Source organism: Pogoniulus pusillus, chromosome 1 (assembly GCF_015220805.1).
Source record: "Pogoniulus pusillus isolate bPogPus1 chromosome 1, bPogPus1.pri, whole genome shotgun sequence".
Taxonomy (NCBI): Eukaryota; Metazoa; Chordata; class Aves; order Piciformes; family Lybiidae; genus Pogoniulus; species Pogoniulus pusillus.
The window spans coordinates 17495977-17514292 of record NC_087264.1 but is presented as its reverse complement, the minus strand read 5'-3'; the positions used below and the strand labels follow the sequence as shown (position 1 = coordinate 17514292).

General features: G+C 41.1%; 2 protein-coding genes across 3 annotated transcripts in view; one reads left to right on the top strand and one right to left on the bottom strand.

Moving 5' to 3' along the window:
- CHGA (chromogranin A) overlaps positions 1-18316 on the top strand; it is a 231296-nt gene that overhangs the window by 121186 nt on the left and 91794 nt on the right. The window lies entirely within an intron of this gene.
- The window catches only part of ITPK1 (inositol-tetrakisphosphate 1-kinase), a 145015-nt gene that overhangs the window by 104292 nt on the left and 22407 nt on the right, over positions 1-18316 (bottom strand). For both annotated transcript variants that reach the window (XM_064142496.1, XM_064142506.1), the window contains exon 3: positions 4693-4717. In XM_064142496.1, the coding sequence (XP_063998566.1) occupies positions 4693-4717 (25 nt within the window). The remainder of the gene's footprint in view (positions 1-4692; positions 4718-18316) is intronic.

The window sequence follows — 18316 nt, the reverse complement described above, 5'->3', positions numbered from 1 at the left end:
TTCTCTCTCACCCTAGCTAGCATACAAAGACATGAGAAACTGAACACTTAAGTGGCTAAAGAAGAATGGACAATTTTCAATTCTGAATCTGTCTCTATACTAATTTTGGGAATGGAGAGGTGAAACTGAAAAAAAAAACCAACAAAACACCAAAGTTTTTATTAAGAAAATATTAGAAACAGCTTTACCTTGTAGCACTGCAAAAAAGACAGCTTTTCTCTTGAAAGAGTAATAAAAAATGTATTAAGAAATGTTTCAGTTCCAACATTTACTGGCAAGTCACCCTAAAGCCAGAGCAAAAGCCTTGTCAGCCACTGCCTGCCCAGTAACTGCCTGCAGGGCCATGGCAGATTGACTTTGGTCATGTTTGTCACTTGTTCAGTGCATCTCCACCCCTCCCTAAGGGCACCAGCTCAAGCAATCCAGCAGAGCAGGCAGCTGTGAGGGGTGGGAAGAGCTGGCAAGAAGAGGTATATAAACAGCCCCAGTAACCACAAAAGCATTACAATGAGAGTACTTTAAATGCAGCCATCAGATGAAATTCAGCTGAATCGAATTTGTCCTTCACTGGAGGAAAGCCAGCAACACCAGATCTGCTGATCACATTCAATTGCTCTTTCCTTCTCTTTGTGCCCTACATTCATCTCCAACAGTGGCCAGCTCATGGCCCCATACCCCTTCTGAGACAGCTGGAACACTGACTGTGAAAGTTTGCCAGCACATCTCCCAACAGCACTGGGGCTGGTACAGCAATAGGTTCCCTAGAGGAGCTTGGACACATCCTTCAGTCTTCCCTCCTGCAAAACTGAACAAGAATGCTTCCAGACCTCATGGGTACAAAACAAGCACTACAATTTAGAAAAAAAAAAAATTATATTGGGATGATGCCTACTTAAAAAATCTAAGCAAATGGCCTGCCACAAGGTAAGAGATATGCATGGTATTCTATTAGAGCCTGTGCTAGTTTGAGGCAAACTGGAATAATTTAATGGACCTAGCAAGTCCTCTCGGTAAGGTTAGCTTGTGGACATCCCTCCTGTTGGCTGTGGCTGTGAGATATCCTTCCCAAGATGATTTGCCATGGGCAGTTAGGAAGTGAAACACAATTGAGCAGGGAATTAAGCTTCTGAAGGAGTTTACTGGAAAGGAAGAACTTTATGGAGATCGTGGCACACATGAGCCTGATGACACTCCTCTTGGATCAGGTCTCACCAAGAAGCTTATTAAGCTTGCTCCTTCATCCTATGCTAACATCTTGGCTAGCAGGTTTCTATCAAGGAGTAGTAATGGAAGGCCTCTTATTGTTGGTGAATTCACTGACCAACTGAGGCAGATAGATGACAGCTTGTCCCATTCTGCTATAGTCTCTGCAATAAAACCATGGCTACAGAGATAAAAGATACCATGAAAGAACTGAAGGAGGAACTTAAAACCTCCATATCCAGTCTGGCAAAGGATACCATCCCTTCATCATCTGAATGAGTGTCCACCTCCTGCAAGGCAATTCCAGCCCAGGAGACAAATTCCACCTAGACATTGGCAACCATGTGGGTCACTTGGGATAATCCTGTGTGACCAATTTGATGAGAACATGAACAAGTGAGATGATCAGCCTATTTTGGTTCTTTTGAAAACAGCCAGGGAGCTGCATATCTAAAGCCCATATCTAACAGCCAGAGAAACATTTGGTTTTTTTCTGCAATACAGCATTGGTTTGTAGCTGCACCACTGGCAGATTTTAGCTGCAGAAAGCAAATCTAAATCCAAAACAGTGCCAGATCTTAAATATGCTGTTACTCAAAGGTCTGCCTCTGCTCAGGAATGAGCTAGCCTGTGCATGGTCCCAAGTGTTTGGGTACAGACTCAGACTCATATTGTCTTTGGAAAGTTCATAACCTTGAAAGTTTTTTATTTAATTGATCTACTGTACTACCTTTTAAGACAGACAGCTTGACAGATGTGAACCAATTGTACTTTATAATGTCACACATTTCATCTCCTGTGCATTTAGTTCACAGTGAACTCTCATTATGTTAGAATTCAATCAGCATTTCTGAAAAAACTCAACTACTTATCACTGCACAAGTTGAGAGGTTCTTTGTTTTCAGTGTGTTGCTTGAGTAATGTCTTGCTGCTGGATAAAGGAGCATGCCTGCTTAGCATTTCACTGCCAGTCCTATTCTTCCATTATTTCTCTTTGGAGGATGCACATGTTTCCCTGTTCCATAAAAATAGAAAGCTGGAACCACTCTTTCTGCTGGAACTGAAAGTCTGAGGCAAGACAAAACACAGAACTTGAACTTGAGTCACAGAATGTTAATTGCTGTCTAGCAGCAGCCCACTGATAATCTGTAGAGTGCAATTAACTTTAAGAAAGCAAAACAGAAGGATTTCATCAATCTAGGTAAAGAATAGAAGAGCATCTTAGTTCCTCACTACAGGAAGGAAACAGAAATCACACAAGTGCTTATTTGAAGACTTCCCCTTTTACAGGAGAAAATGTTTTCCTGCTCCTGTGAAACATATTTGGAAAAGCATAATCTGCTGTCTGTTCACAGAAGTCAGCATATACCAGTCCATTCTGCTTTGCTATCTGGAAGACAGTAACTGAATCTCACCTTCCAACCACTACTTACTACAGGAATGCACATCTACATTCAGAAAAAAAAAGTTAATTTATATAAAGAAGAAAAATGAACAGCTTGTGTACTTTGGTGTTTTGAGCTTCTTGTCTGTTGTTAGGTGTAAGAGCTATTTCCTCTTCAACCAAGTAGATTCTTTAAAGGAGGGAAATGGAAACAAATCAAAGAAATGCTGCTGCTGAACACAGGAAAGCAAAATCTCCTTTCTCAAATAAGCTTTGTCCAACACCAAGACATTCTCCAACTAGAAGCAAGGCTCGTGGGACAGATCATTCAAGGTGACTCAAAGCAAAGCTTTAGTAATGCTGGATGAATGAAGATCCTATTTCTGATACATCTCTTATTGGCTACAAGTATGAAGCAACACAGAAGTGACAGGCAAGAGGTGATCACACACAGACATCCATCTTGCTGCAGCAGAGCAGAAGTGTCAGTGTTAGAAGTAAGCCTTCAGGGCACAAATTCCCAGTATAGGTCAAGTCTGACACCTCAAATGTGCTGGAAATTCAAGACCACGAAATGATCCTCCAATGAAGAAATCCTTTCCAATCATTTTGTGTCTATCTCATGACTGGCCATTAAGCTACACAAACATCAGCAGGTTAGCAAGTAGCTTGTGGAAGGACAGCAACTTCAATGCACCAGTGACAACAGAACTGTCTCTCTGCTGCTCAGCTAATCAGTGCATCATGAATTCATCCCATTATGAGCACTTTGCTGCTGGGAAGTGCAGTGCAGGTGCAAGGCATATATAGCAAATGCAGACAGTTGGTTGCAATACACTGTGACATTATTTTAATCATTTCCTCTAAACAGCAACACAAATACAGGCTGACTTTCTCCCTGTGATGCTTGGGAAGCTGTGCTTTGCAAATGCTGGCTTGTGTTTATCAAGCTGGAGATGCCATTATCACAGCTGATGAAAGAAGCTGCTCCTTAGCTCTGAGCAATAGGAGGTATAAGGAAGATGCTGCTGCAATGGTGAAAGATCAAATACAGCCAGCAAAGTAATACCATGTATTACTTGTAATACCATGCCGTTTTCAGACAATCACATCTATCTGAAAGATTGTACCTTCCAGTTTAAGTAATCTTTTTAGCCTTTTCTGAGAGTGGATTCTATAAAATAATATGGTCTGATTTTTTAGGGGGGTGGTGGGTTTTGTTTTGGGGGTTTCACGTTGTTGCATTTGGGTTTTTTTTAAGTGCTTTTCTCCTACTCTCTGCTGATGTTAAGAAGCAACTTTCATGTGCACTTAAAAGCAGTCTCACCTATATAACTGATTCTCTTCCTCTCTCCTCCATCCTCTCTATTGAGGCAGTTTCATCTCTGCTACTGAGATATGAGAAAGAAATGTGAGGTGTTCCGTCTGACCACTTCAGAGTGCGAAATGAACACTAGATAAGCATCGGCAAGTGAAACCTCTGACACACAGCTCTGAGTACATGAAGTAAGCCAGAAAGAAAGGGCATGCTTGCTCTTTCATCTTCTAGAGGTATATAGTGCTCTCTGTTACAGCTGTCAAGGTAACATAATTCCTTTCCCAAGTTGCCATCATCCTTTAAGTAACATCTTGTGTGAAGCATGACTGTTCAGATCTGGGAAAGAACAAACATGCCAACAACTGAAACTTACAACTTGAAGGCACATTAGCATCATTTCTTTGCCCATTAGGTTGCAAGAACATTCCTTCTGCCATAGTATTTTTCAAAGGCCAGCTCCTTTTGCTGTCAAGCCTGACTCTCCATGAATGCGATAAACACAGGGAAACAAAACCTATCAGATCTTATTAATTAAAAGACACAAGAAAAGCCTAACTGCATTCTCACTTTCACCAGGGCACCTGTTAAGACCAGATGAGCTCAACACATGCTCGACACAAAAGAGGGATTCTCTTTCAAAAAAGTATCCATAGTAGAGAATTGAACAGAAAATTAATAAAAACAATTAAGGCCAGGTTATGTTGACATTTAATGTACAGAATCTAAATTCAAGAAACCTATGTAAGAAAACAGACTGGGAAGAAAATCAAATACAGTTTTTACTCACCTGTACTACTTCTACTCCTCTTTTCCTGTAACAGAAAAAAAAATAAGGAAGGGTTAATGTTGTAAATCTGGGGGAAATTTCAAAACCAAACACTAATAGAAAAGGGTTGCTTCATACCAGAACACAATGAAAGTCTATACTAAACAATCTGATTCAAATTCAGGTAAGCACATGTTCAATTCCATTCTCTGTCTAGGAAGCACTTTGGCAGCTTCTGAATCATGGTCTCAGAAGTGACCAAAGAGGCATACTAAGCAGCTGCACCACTGGGACTGATACAGCTGCCACGTGAGCAGAGGTAGGAAGAGGGTAATGTTAGGGAAGGAACATCTCAATTTTAGTCATTTCTACTTTGCTCTTAATTTGTCATCTGCCCTCAGAGTGCATAAATTGCACCACAGCACATTCCACATGCTCAATAGATCCTTGATTTTTATCCAAAGATACATGTGCAAATGTCAGGAAGAACGAACACAGCAGCTTGCAGCCATTTATTGTCTTAATTACTGCCTTGTTCTACCCCCATCACATTGGTACGCAGAACGCTTCACAGAGCTACACATACGCAGTCACTTGCATCAGTTGTTCTCTGCTGCAAATCCTTGCCAAGAAACTTTTACGCTGTCCCACAGCTTGTCTTCATCACAAGCACAAAGATACCCAGGCTGGCTCTGCAGACTAGCCCTGCAAACAGAGCAGGGACAAAGAGACAAAGAAAGAGTACAGGCACAGTGTAGGTCCAGAATACAAGAGGCTGCTCTGCAGCTGGAGCACTCTGCCCAGATGTATCAACCCTCTGCAAATCTACAGCAGACACATCCCTAAAGATTCACTACTCAAGACAGATGATCCAGCCTACAAGTGCCTCAAACCCACAATTATTTAAAATTCCAGCTGGCAGTTGGTATTGTACTGTGTCAGATGGATCTAACAACCCTTAGATCATGTAGCTGTGCCCAAAGAAAAGCTAATAAAATATGCAAGTAGCAATGCAAGCAAGTATGTACAGATTAGTCCCACCAAGCAAGTGTGGTTCACTAACCCAGCCTGAGCAAGCATGAGGCTACAGGCTGGGATGGGACTCTGTGTGTGCATCAGCCCCAGCACAGTGGTTTCCTTTGGGCAGAAAGGTACACGCACCCAGATGTGTGACCAGCAAGGCAAACACTGTGATATCCTGTTCTAGATGGTGCAGAGGCTGCACATGGGGACACCAGAGTGTGCAGTGTCCCATGCTTCAGACCCATCCTTGGACCTGTAGTTAGTCTGGCTCCTGCACGAGCAGAACTCAAATACTTGGGGTTTGTCAGAAAGGTCTAAGTCCCTGAATGACGCTTTGGCAATACGAGGAACAGTTCTAGAGATCCTGAAAAGCCAAGGACAAAAGACTGGAGAGATCTACTAACTATACACCAAATAGCTGAGAACTGCCCTTTGGTAGAGCAAATTTAGACGTATCTGTAGAGATGGCCATCTACTCTGCTGGTATGAGAACTGAAATTCAGGTATGTGCAGCCAGACAATGCCCAGTCACTGCATTTGACAAGTTATCACACCAAACAAACCATTTCTGCTCTAGTCTTGAGAGCATAACTGAATCGTTGACAAGAAAGCCCAGCCATCTCCGCTCCATACCACCCTCACCAATATATGCAGGCTATTTAAATACATTAAAACCTTCCCTTCACTTCAAAGAAATCAGAAAATTAACTTCAAACTCAAAGGCCTCAGCGAGTACAAGACAGGAATCTGTCTTACTCACTCCCACTAACCTTATATTTGAAAATCAAAGATCCTTTTTGGGGAGGTCACAGAGCAGGATCGCCTAACTCTGCCCTCAATGCTTTGCTAATCTAAAAGCGTCTGTGTGGTTGTCCATAGTTGCAACTGCTGCACACTGCTGAATACACAATGGCCCCTCCAGTTTTCCATTACAAAGATGCCCAAAGGGACAGGCGATCAATCAGCATCTATGACGCAAACTGCTCCCCTCTTTCATTTTACCAGTCCGGAGTCTCTCTGGCCTAGAAGCAGCATGCACTGCAGAGCCATAACACAGAGCTTCTAGCTGCTCAGCAAGAAAATAAAAAAGAAAATTAAATCAAGCACCTCCTGCAGAGAATTCCAAAGCCCTCTTGCAGATAGCTGTAGCCTGTAAAGGGTGGGTAACTAATATATTACCATTACAGTATGGGAAGCATTGTTGCAGACCATCACCTGAAGCTGGCAAGACACACCGGAACTGTGTTTTGAGGAGAAAATACTGATCTTCTAGAGAAAGAGTTAATAGTCAAACTGTTAAAATCATGATTTTTCACATAGCTGAGAAAGATAAATAAGAAATATTAGGTGAGGAATGCCCTTTTTTTTTTTTTTTGTAAATTAGAGCAGAAGCTTACCCAGAAACATTCCAAGTATTGTAAGCTAAAACTTAAAATAACTGAACAAGCTCCATTTTAGATGTGTCTGCCCTGAAGTAAACAGAGCAACACAAAACTGCAGTTGAAATACACCAGGCTTCAGACAGGACTGCTCCAGAGCCCCTGGAAGAATAAAGGCTGCATTTCTTGCCATGCCTGCATACATACTGAATAAGCTTTGTTCTGCTTTGAAGAAAAATGCTTCCAAGCTGGTTGCCAAACCCACTTGAGAAAGTCTGTCCAAAGGTTTTCTATAATCCTCCCCAAATGGGCTCTGCGAATTTACTGGGACTTATTGAAACAGACTGTACTGCCCTGCAGAAGGGAGTAAGTGAGGCCAACACATGAACAGGGAGAGAAGGGGTGACTGCTGTTGGGTATGATGTCACACATGCTTACACAAAGCTGTAGGAAGGAGGAAACAATTACAAAGGCTGTTTTTTACCAAGGCTCGTCCTCTTTTTCAGAAAGGGGGTCTGTGGGATGTCCCCTTTGGTTATCTGAAACATGAGAACTGTTTAGAGGTAAAATGAGGGGATGAGAAACCATAGAAGCATGCATATTTTAAAGGATTTTTCCCAAATTAATCCTCTGCCAAAATAGCTCTTTATGAAAACAAGTCATTTTTTAAACAAAAGATATTCAAACAACCTGGATGTCAAGCAACCACACACCTCAGTTCTGGAATTCACTGATTCTCCGCTGCAAAGATTTTCTAAGTCCATGACTCCAGGCTTTTCAGCCAGGCAGGTCACAGCTGCAGGCTCAGGGTAGCAAGACATCCCTTACATAACCTAGCCTGCAACACCATCCAACCACTGCTACTGCCTTGCATCACATGTGAAAGGGCTTAGGTACAGGCATGGAAAGAAAGCTGATACTACAAACAAGAAGCTCCAGGACCCTCAAAAATTGAGCCATCAGAGAATGAAGCAAGCTGTGGGTCATAAAGCAATTCCCTGCAAGGGGCTGCCTGTGCAAGGACACTCAATGCAGATGAGATGGCAGCTGAATTAACTGCTCTGGGAGTCTGCCAGAGCTATGGACCAGCCACCACTTCTTCCTACAGTGCTTACAAAGCTAGCAAGAGAAGTACATCCTATGTGCTTTTGGGGTGATTTTTAGCAGAGGACAGGCTTTCTGTTAGTTATGCTGAGATGTGCACCACAGATGCACTTAATGTACACGAGATACTACAACAAACCCAATGCAAACCACAGATGCCTGCAGCTGGGTGCAGGACTGTGGCTCAGATACGAGCAGCACATTCCATAGACAAGCCAGACAGTTAAGAAAAATTAAATGAGAGATATAAGAACCCGTCTGGGATAGGTAAGGTGCTTCCAGAGGTATGAATGCCTATGTCATAGACGCTGTCTCCCAGAGGGGGCTATTTCACTTGGGTAAACTGATCACTCTTGTTTCTCTCATGGTGTTGTTCATGATTTTTCTTTCCTCCCGTGTAGCTTGAAATTGAGCCACAGCCTACCAGAGGAAGGGCTCTCATTCCCAGCTGGCCTGGCTGCCTCCTGATAGTCACAATAGGCTACACAAAACACACAGCAAGTCTCTTTTTTACTGAGGGGAAAAGAAAGGTCATTATTAGCTGTATTTCTCTTCTCCTTCCAAAGATGCAACCCAGTCAGGTCAAAGAGAGACTGTCTGCCCACTTGCATTGAACAGATGTTTGAAAAATGGTCAGTTCTAAGCTACATTCCAGGAGGTCGCTATTTTAAAAACACATTTGATTTAGAAAATAATCTAGGCAGAGATCTCACACTCCAATTATTAGCACACAACAAAAAATGATAACAAATGATAGAAAACTTCTGAGAGAAAAGACCAGTGGGAGAAAGTGTCTGAAGTTGATAAAATTAAACACCAAAGGTACAATGAAGTTTCAGTGCCTTTAAGCTGGCTTAGTAGACTAACGCTATGGAAACTCTTCCTGCCTGCTGCAGGATGGTTGGACAAGATGACCTTTGAGAGTCCCTTCCAGCCTGATGCCTTCTGTGATTCTGTGAAAGTGATTCAGGTGCAGCACAAGGTACTGACTAGTGCTTTGCAGGTTCCCTTCTTTCAGCACACAGCTGAATCACACACTGCAACGTTTAATGGAAAGACAGAAATATTTGAGTAACTGCTTCATTAGTCTGCAGAACTGAATAAAACCCAGAAGCTTGTTACAACTTATTAGTTCTATATGTACACAACTATTAGTTCTATATCCAAAACCAGTGAACAACTCTAATGGGTAATGCATGCTTCCCCATATGAAACAGTGAATAAAAATTTCCATGCAAGTTGACTTCATGTTTAAGTCAGAACAATGCATGGGTTTAGAGAAGAATTCTATATCAAGTTACTAAAAGCACGCTAAGCAGTGTTTTGGAACTGATGTTTTGCCATATGCCCAAACTATGTAGAATGGTTAACTTTTGGGGTTGTTGGCTTTTTTTTTAAGCATCCAAAGTAAGCAGTTTGGATTAATACCCCAGACAGCAACTAGGATCTGAATATTACAGTGAATAACAGTTAAAGTTAAAAATGACCATTAGACTACATATCACAGCCAAAGCTAAATTAAACAACATATTTTTGCTGTCTGACCCGAGTGACAGATTGAAAAAATGCAGAAAAGAATTTAACATTTTAAAGCTAAGAGGCAATCTTTGTTTTAATAGCCTAAGAAGTTATTAGTGAGTGCAATTAAGTTAATCTTCTCAGGCAGGAGAATGCTTCACCTCCAATATTTCCCCTGTAGAAGAAGTGCCAAACAGTAACAATGTACTGCTTTGTTTAAGAAAGGGGGTGGGGGGGCATTTTCACAGAAAAATCAATATATTAACATCATACTGGAATCAAAGGGAGTGTGTACATTTTAAGTCATCACAGCAAAAGCCTGTAGCCTCTAAGGTTTTCCACCACATTGAAATTAGCAGAGGAAAGTACCAGGTAAGTAATACCAAGGCAAAGCATGAAAACCAGCCAATAGTGGCCACCTGTAAGTTTGTGGATAACCCTTTTCTACTCCTGGCACAAAGGTAAGCTTAGCTCATTTTTCCATCAGCAGAATATCCTGTATTTCTGTTATTACTGAGGGACTCCACCTAACTGTCTATTAGGGAAGCAACCAAGTGGCAACTCTCAGAGATAGGAGTGCTTGCAGCCATCAACGCAGATGGAAGTTAACCGGGAGCATCTAAAACATGGCAAGACTCATCTGTAAAGTGAGAATCTTTTGCAGTTTAATTTTTTTGCACACAGACTAATTTTACCAATTTATATGCAACAACTCTTACCTTTTGGCAAGCTTTTTTTTTTTTTACCTTCAGTTATCAGTATTTGGAAAGATTTATGACTGAAACTGATCAAAAGTTGGCATCTAGGGAGGGAGTCCTCAATTTTCTCAGTCTGGAAAGCACCATAGATCCAAAACAGAAGGGAAATGCAGTGCACCTTTATAAACCAGTAGGAATATACAATGTACTGTGAGAGAGAAACATTGTCACTTAAAACTCTAAGCACTCTTTAGATAGGCTGAAAAGAAAGGAGGGTTGGAGCTGCCTATTTTATAAATAGGCAATGGTCTGAGCAATTAGGAGCCCTCATATATTAGCTATTACACCACCACAAGTGATTTTCACACCAACACCCCATTCATACATGACATTTTGCAGAATCATCTGATCTTTCTCCTGATCTTCATAGCATTGCATCAACCCATTTACAACTCTAAAAGCGTTTCTTGGGAAGTGCTGTATCAGAACAAAGCACTGTGAAAGGGACTAGTAAATAAGAAAAGATCTCGGCAGGGCAGAAGCAGCATCACTGCTACTGACCTCTGGCTCTGCAATGTTTCCACATGCCACAAGTTCCCACCACAGCACACACGAACATTCAACAGCATCTCACAGCAAAGATTCAGCTGAAAATATCCTACAAGAGCAATGACAAAGAGAAGCATCCAACATTACAACTTCAGAGGTTCAAGTAGCAGGAAGGAAAAAGCCTTGAAAGAAAAAAACCATTCACCATAAGAGGAAATAAACTGTCTTTAGTCACTAAATATTAAGACAAAGTTTCAGTAATGGTTTAATGAAACATTACAGGCCCTACTAACTTAGTCATTAAAAAACAGGTATTGTGGAAATAAAATCTGTATATGCCAAGTTATAAAAGCCAAAAAGTCAGCAAATATAAACTCAACAGGATCTGGTTTTCCTTTTAAACTAGGCATTTAAGACAGATCAGTGCAGCTGAGCTCTGCCAGACTCTTTTCTTGGATCTAGTGACCCCAGGTTCTGGGAGCCTGTAATTGCTACTTTCCCAGCAGGGACACAAAACCTTTAACCACAGCTTTTTGAGAAAAATAAACTTGAGGAGCCACCAGTGGGAAAAATGAACAATTAGCAGCTGCACAGAAAAATTATTAAAGTTTTTCATGCTACCAGACATTCAGAGACATATTTAGAACCCGATGACAATTACAAGCAATCGGGCAGGGTTCAGCTTCAAGCCATAGGCTTACACCACCAGACATTGTCAGATCCAGTTCCCAGCTATGGCAGGCAGCCACACCATGTGATCTCTTTATAACCTTATTACAAATGCTCTTCAAACCAAGCCATTTTGGCATGGTATCATCCATTACAAGACATTAATTTCTCAAAGGTCAGAGTCTTTCAAATTTAAAGTCTAAATCATTCCAGCATGATCCTTTGGCTTCAGTAAACTGCTAGCTCCCTTTAGCACTGCAACGAGTATGCATATTCTCTCTGGTCCCAGCCCCCTTTGTCTCCTCACAGCTCTGGTCACCCCAGTGTTAATATGACCCTTTGCAAAAAGCAAATAGATCACTCATCCCTTTCAGAAGTTTTTCTTAAAGTCACAAGACACTGGAGATGACTGAAAAGAGACCTGAGAGAAGCCAACATAATCACAAGGCAGAAGACAGTACCCCCTTTTGGGGACAGACATGGTATTAACATACATATATATATAAATACAGGAACAGGTTGCCCAGGGATGTGGTTGAGGCCCTGTCCATGAAGACATTTAAGATTAGACTCAATGTGATCCTGGGCAGCCTGATCTAGTTGGAGATGTCCCTGCTGACTGCAGGGGGGTCAGACAAGACAACCTTTGAGGGCCCATTCCAACACAATGCAATGTTTGAATCTGTGAAACCATACCAAAGACTTGCTAAAAAAGGCTAAGTTGAAAGGACAGCTTGCCTTGACTTAGTGGATGAAGATTTCACCAGTGTCATTTCTGGACAATGCTGACAGAACTGCTCCAGCTAGTGGGAAATAGATACTTGCACTTGTGCCCTGCACCAAGAGTGGATCCAACAAGCAGATAATATTCTTCAGTTTTCCAGATGACACAAGTCATCAGCTTTTTTCATTTCAAGGAAGAGAACATCCCATGCATTCAAAAAGCACAATGTCATGGGAGGCAAGAAGAAGAAACGACATTAGAAAGGGCTGCCAGAACAATAGCATTTGAAGAAAGTTAACAACAAATTCAGATGACCAGTCACTGGCAGGTAACTGGAGGTATTAGCTGTCAAGAAATAGCTTGGAGCAGCAGTGGCTAAGTTAATAGATTTTTACACTGGAACTCATCTAAGAGCACTTACAGACCAGGGCACGCTCAACTACAGAAGTGCTGCATCCTGAATGTGCAGGGCTGCAGGTTCAGTTCAGTTTCTCCCCTTTGAAGCACCCCCATCTTGGGCAGCCCCTTATCATAGCAGGGAGTGCTGGCAGCACACAAATTATGCAATGCCAGGTTTAGGTTTGCACTCTATGCCAGATGCATTTTGATGCCCTTCAGTAAACTTTATCCAGCAATATGCAAAACTCCTCTTATCTTTGCATGGGCTTTTCCAACATTATGCTCAGACAGTTCTCAATCCAAACCAGCTAAAACCACTGTGGTCTCTCAAGTTCACATAAGAATTTTGAGTGCCCAAACTATCTTAGCACACAGTTGGAGGACTTTCTGAAAGCACCTGGCAATTGCCCTCTGAGAATCTAACTCCTTCAGGACTTCTCTTAGTTCTAGATATCTGCCATGGTCATTGTTAACACTATTGTTGTTGGAGCTTGCACACAGCTATCTGCCAAAGACATATGGAAAAACAAACAATGCTAGAAACAGTCATTTACCAAAGCACACAGTTTGTCTTAATTAGATCACAGCCACTCTAGGCAGTGCATTTGTAAAGCATTCCACACCTTCGACCTGGAGAACCACCACAGCACTTGGGGATTCTAGCAATGCAAACCAACTCTGACAACAAAAAAATGTTGAAGAAAATATCATCTTCAAGTCTCTGGAAGGTCTGCAGAGAACTTGTTGGTCTCCTGTCAAGCTGATGCTCAGAATATTAATACCACTTTGAGACATTTCTTGTAACACTGTAGAGGCTTTGAATAAGAAATGCTGATATAATCTTTGAAATCCAAATAATGGAACATCCAAGGGGGAATCTCCTTCCTACAAATGTCTTTCTACAGAAGCATAGTTATGGCAAGCCAATCTAATAAAGCCTCCTCTGTTTGCTAGATGCTCACATGGTAACCAAAGCTCAGAACTGTGTTTCTTAAAGTAATAAAAAAGTACTTAAATTACACTTGTGCATAGACTAGAAGCTACCACACCCCTCCATCTGCCCTCTCTCTATCACTTCTCACCAGCATGCTCCACTTACTTTCAGAAGTTTTATCTGAATTGCTGCCTTTTACTCAAATAAAACCACTCTAGTGGCTTCCCTTTACATCTGAGAAGGTACTTCAGCTGCTCTCATCCTCAGTGTAAACATGCTGCACAAAGACAATCAGTCCAGTATGGCAAATGAGACAAGTCTCTGGGGTCCCCAAGCTGGCACTTCAGGGTTCTTGCACACAGTGAGGGAGATTTGCTAAAACCAAAAAAGTGAGCACATCTGCCAAGTCAGCTTTCATCTAGAAATGGCTTTTATCCCACTAACCCTAACATCAAATGCTGTACATCCACTGCAACTTTCCAAGACTTCGGCAAACAGCCTCGAATAAACCTTTTGGATGCCTTTATAGAAGCAAGATATCCACTGGGACATGAATAAAAATGCATAATACACTATTTTTTGACTTTTTTTTTTTTCACTTGTATCTTTCAAAGCAACTGGGCATTTTCCTGGCAAAAATTAGGGATGTTATGTTCAGCAACTTGCCATGCAAAAATGAGTTTATTCACCTCCAGCCAGGCTTCAAGTAAGATATATAGACGTCTGGGGCTTTTCCCCTCATGCAAAACTTCATTATACAAACAAGAGTAAGTTAATGCAAAAAAGTTACCATATCTGCTCACTGACGAAACCTGATTGCAACTGCTTTTTTTCCCCTTCCATAAGGGATAGCCCTAATGTTTTGGCACTGCACAAGTCAGACACCAAGTCTCCCTCAAGTTTCATTAGCTTTGAGGGTACTTGAGAGTTCTTGTCTCCTACATTCAATAAGTGAACACTGTTTGCATATTTGAGGAACAAATTTTCCACTTCATTTATGGAACCATAAGAAGTTGTAGATTTATAGGCACAACTGACAACCAAGGTCTATGCAGAGAAGTTACTGTGGCCAGCTATACATGCTGTCAAAGACACCAACCTGATATCACACCAGTTTAAAAGGATGTCCATGGAAAGGTCTAGCACAGAATAATTAAGCAAGCAAAGTTCCTAGAAATCTTCTTTTCCCTCAAACTCTGCATCAGCTTAGGTTCATATAACTTACCCAATCAGATCCTCTATTTCATTTGCTCCTTTGAGATGTATTTCAAGATTCAGCCTTTAGTCCAGAGCACTTATGAATGCAGCTGTTATTTTAAAGAGGACTATCTAGTTAAGCTCCCCACCAAAGGTTTGCTAAAAGCAGTTCCAGTATCATCTGAAAGAGGGTTTCACCTTTATTTCACTACATATCAAATTCACATCAATAGAACACGAAAAAAGAACTTGGAATCTGGGCAGTGCAATTCTGCATCCCAGTACCATATTTGAGAAGAACAAGACATTTAGCAGAAAATGTATGGTAGAAATTAAAGAAATGTGAATTGAACTCATTGTTTCCATTTGAACAGATTTAATGACAATATCAATAATGGGAATGTCCTTCCCCAGCAACTGACTCTTTTGCTTGAGTTTACACCAACACAGATCAAAGAAAAATTATTTTACTTTATTTGGAAGGCTCATTAGATAGACTTGCAATACAACAAAAAGCTTGGCTTCCAACATGTGATGATCACATTGTTTGAAAATATTCTGTTATTGACAGGTGGCCAACTTCCCTGACAAGCAACAGGATAAAGTATTTGAATCATCCTGGAGATCTGTACAGACTACATGTGATTCTAAAAAACAAATAAAATGTCTGCAATGTGCAATATTTGAGTATGGTCCTACTTACATGGGGAAAAAATGAATCTAAATGGAGAGACAGCAAATCAATAAATGATTTTTACTATGCAGAATACATAAGTGATGTAAAAAAAACAGCCAACCAAAAAACAACAGAACAAACCCAAACCACAGGCACTGTGCACAATTCCTTACCAAGTTTAGGTAAGAGAATAGAGTTTTCCACGGGTCATGTTGGAAGGGGCTGCAGTTTGAGGAGTTGGCAATCCAAAACAGAACAAGGTACTGCTGCCATCCTTTTAATATCAAGGCAATGTAAGGCTTGAAGATTCATAGAAATATAGCAAAAGCTTCAGGCAGAGATGGACACAGGATTGTTATGCATGGGATCAGCCAAGGCCAGAAAGCTCAAACTTGAAGCTCAGACAGCATGACAAAATATCAGCATCAGTTACAATAGCTTCTGCACCTGAGAAGGGCAAAACAGTGTTTCTCAGATAATTGTTGCCCCACCTGGTGAAAAGTCTCTGTCATGGTATTTAGACCACTTCAGAGATGTGCAGCTGTGTGTGTGACAAATATCTATTTTATCAGGCACTTTACCTGCTTTAAATTATACTAAAATTTGCTGTTAAAGAAAGGTTAACATTTTCCCTATTTCTTCCAGCAGCATATGTTCAGGTCTGCCAGAACACTCAGCTCCTTATTTGTTTCAGTGGATTCAATGCAGTAAAATAAAAAAAATACATATAAATGAGAAACCATAACTACTGCCTGCTTTTCATTCAAGCTGTAACATAAAATGCACATCACTCTATCAGGTAGAGTGACAAACATATACATTCTTCAATGCAAATCCCATTTGCTTCAAAAATTTTAGGGCATTCCTTCTCTGACTCAAACTTTATGACCAGCTTTAGCCCATCCACAGGCACAACTTTGCCCAACAGGTCACCCACAGCATAGGCCTTGCTTTTCCCCATACTGCTGACCTTCCATGGAGCATCTTGCTACTAATCTATCTCACACAGACACACTGAGGGTACACACACAGAGGGTGCTCTAATTAATGTTGCCCCTGTGTTTTTTTTCATAACTTATCCTAGACAGCAGCTGTTGGACCTATCGCTTCATCAGTGACTGAGCACATGTGTTTTAACACTGCAACCTTCCCAAAGTTGGCCACGGCATCCAAGAGTTGATATACAATCCTCAAAACACTATTACATTTTCTAACCAGACACTCTTTTAGGATCTGCTAGGGACGTGTGCTACAGTGCATAACTAGAAGAACCAGATAATTTCCTGGGCCTCCTCAGATTTTCTAGATGCTGTCTTGACAAGCTAAATCATACCACCATACCAGAGAGCTCTGTTACTCATGTCCTCATTCTCTCAGGAAAAAAAAAAGCCTAAGGCAAATAATTCAGCTGCATCTTTCACATTTGTTTCCCTTTATGGGCTTATCTACTTCCTCTGTTACCTGCCCCTTCCCCATTACAACATTGCTGCGATCCCACTACACCAATGAGTTTATTAAATTACCTAAATCCCTCTTAAAGGGCAAGATAAAAAGCTAGCATTCTAGTCTAATCTACAAAATTACCCTCGTCATTATCTTTGCCAAGGAGGCGGATGCATAAACAGCTGATCCATCTTTGGGGTAAGAGCTGGAAAGGCAGACACAAAAGCACAGTAGCAGCTAGTTATCCTCCTCTGGGTTATTTTTGTCTGGGTTATTTTTCTCTTCAATCCCAGTAATTGGCAGCAACTAATTAGAAGGAAAAATGCAAGTGGTTTATTAAATGTTTGATTAACTGTTGATTATATGTTTAATTAAACATGATCACAGAACAAATCTTCCCTTGGACAAGCATACTCATTTTCTCTTGCTCACTTCTTTTGTCTGTAGACACGGTGGGATTTCATGCCTATAGGTGACTGCACAACGCAGGGTAAGGAGAAGCTGATGATTCCTCTGCTGTTTCAGATTGCTTTCCACACTGCCCATCATCAGATGCACACTAACTCCTCACACTCTCTCTTTAGAGCCTTCACATTTGATTGGGAGGTGTCAAACACAGGATCATCTTAAAGATCCTGCCAGAATTGCATCACAGGTTGGAATGGATTGGAAATAAAATTAGCACAAAAGCAAGGGACTTGAAAAATTTTTACCATGTTAAATTACTGCAGTTCTGGAAAAGGTACAAGAATCATTACGCATGGGAAAGAAATCCATATGAACAGCTTCAAATGATGGTGGAAATTCTAGGTGGATCCTTGTACTTCATCTGCAAAGTGATTTTTGTTCCTTCAATTTGCTGTCACTTGAGAGGTCAAGTAACAGTTGTCAAAAATGACTGAATCACGTAGTATGAGAATTTTGCACATTGAGAAATGTACATATTTACCTCTTAAAATATTAACAAAAATAACATTTGATCAGAATATTCCCAGAAAGTCTAGTTTGCAAAGGCAAAAGAAAATTCTTGACCAAAGGTCTGCTGTTACATTCCACTAAAAAATCTATCTGCAACAGCAGGATTTCTTGTCCCAAGAATTATTTTTCCCAGGCAGCACATTTTCACAGCTCTCTGCACAACAGCTCCATGCTGTCAGTCACGCTTCATAAAGAAGGAGGCTACTCCACACCCAACTTTACATAATGCCCTTGCACACAGTTGCTCAGCCTCACTGACTTCACTCTTGCACTGGGTGGGTATTATCTGCCTACTTGGACTTGCGAGGATCGTGCTCAGTCAGCACACAGTCCACAGTTCCACAGTAAGCTGCA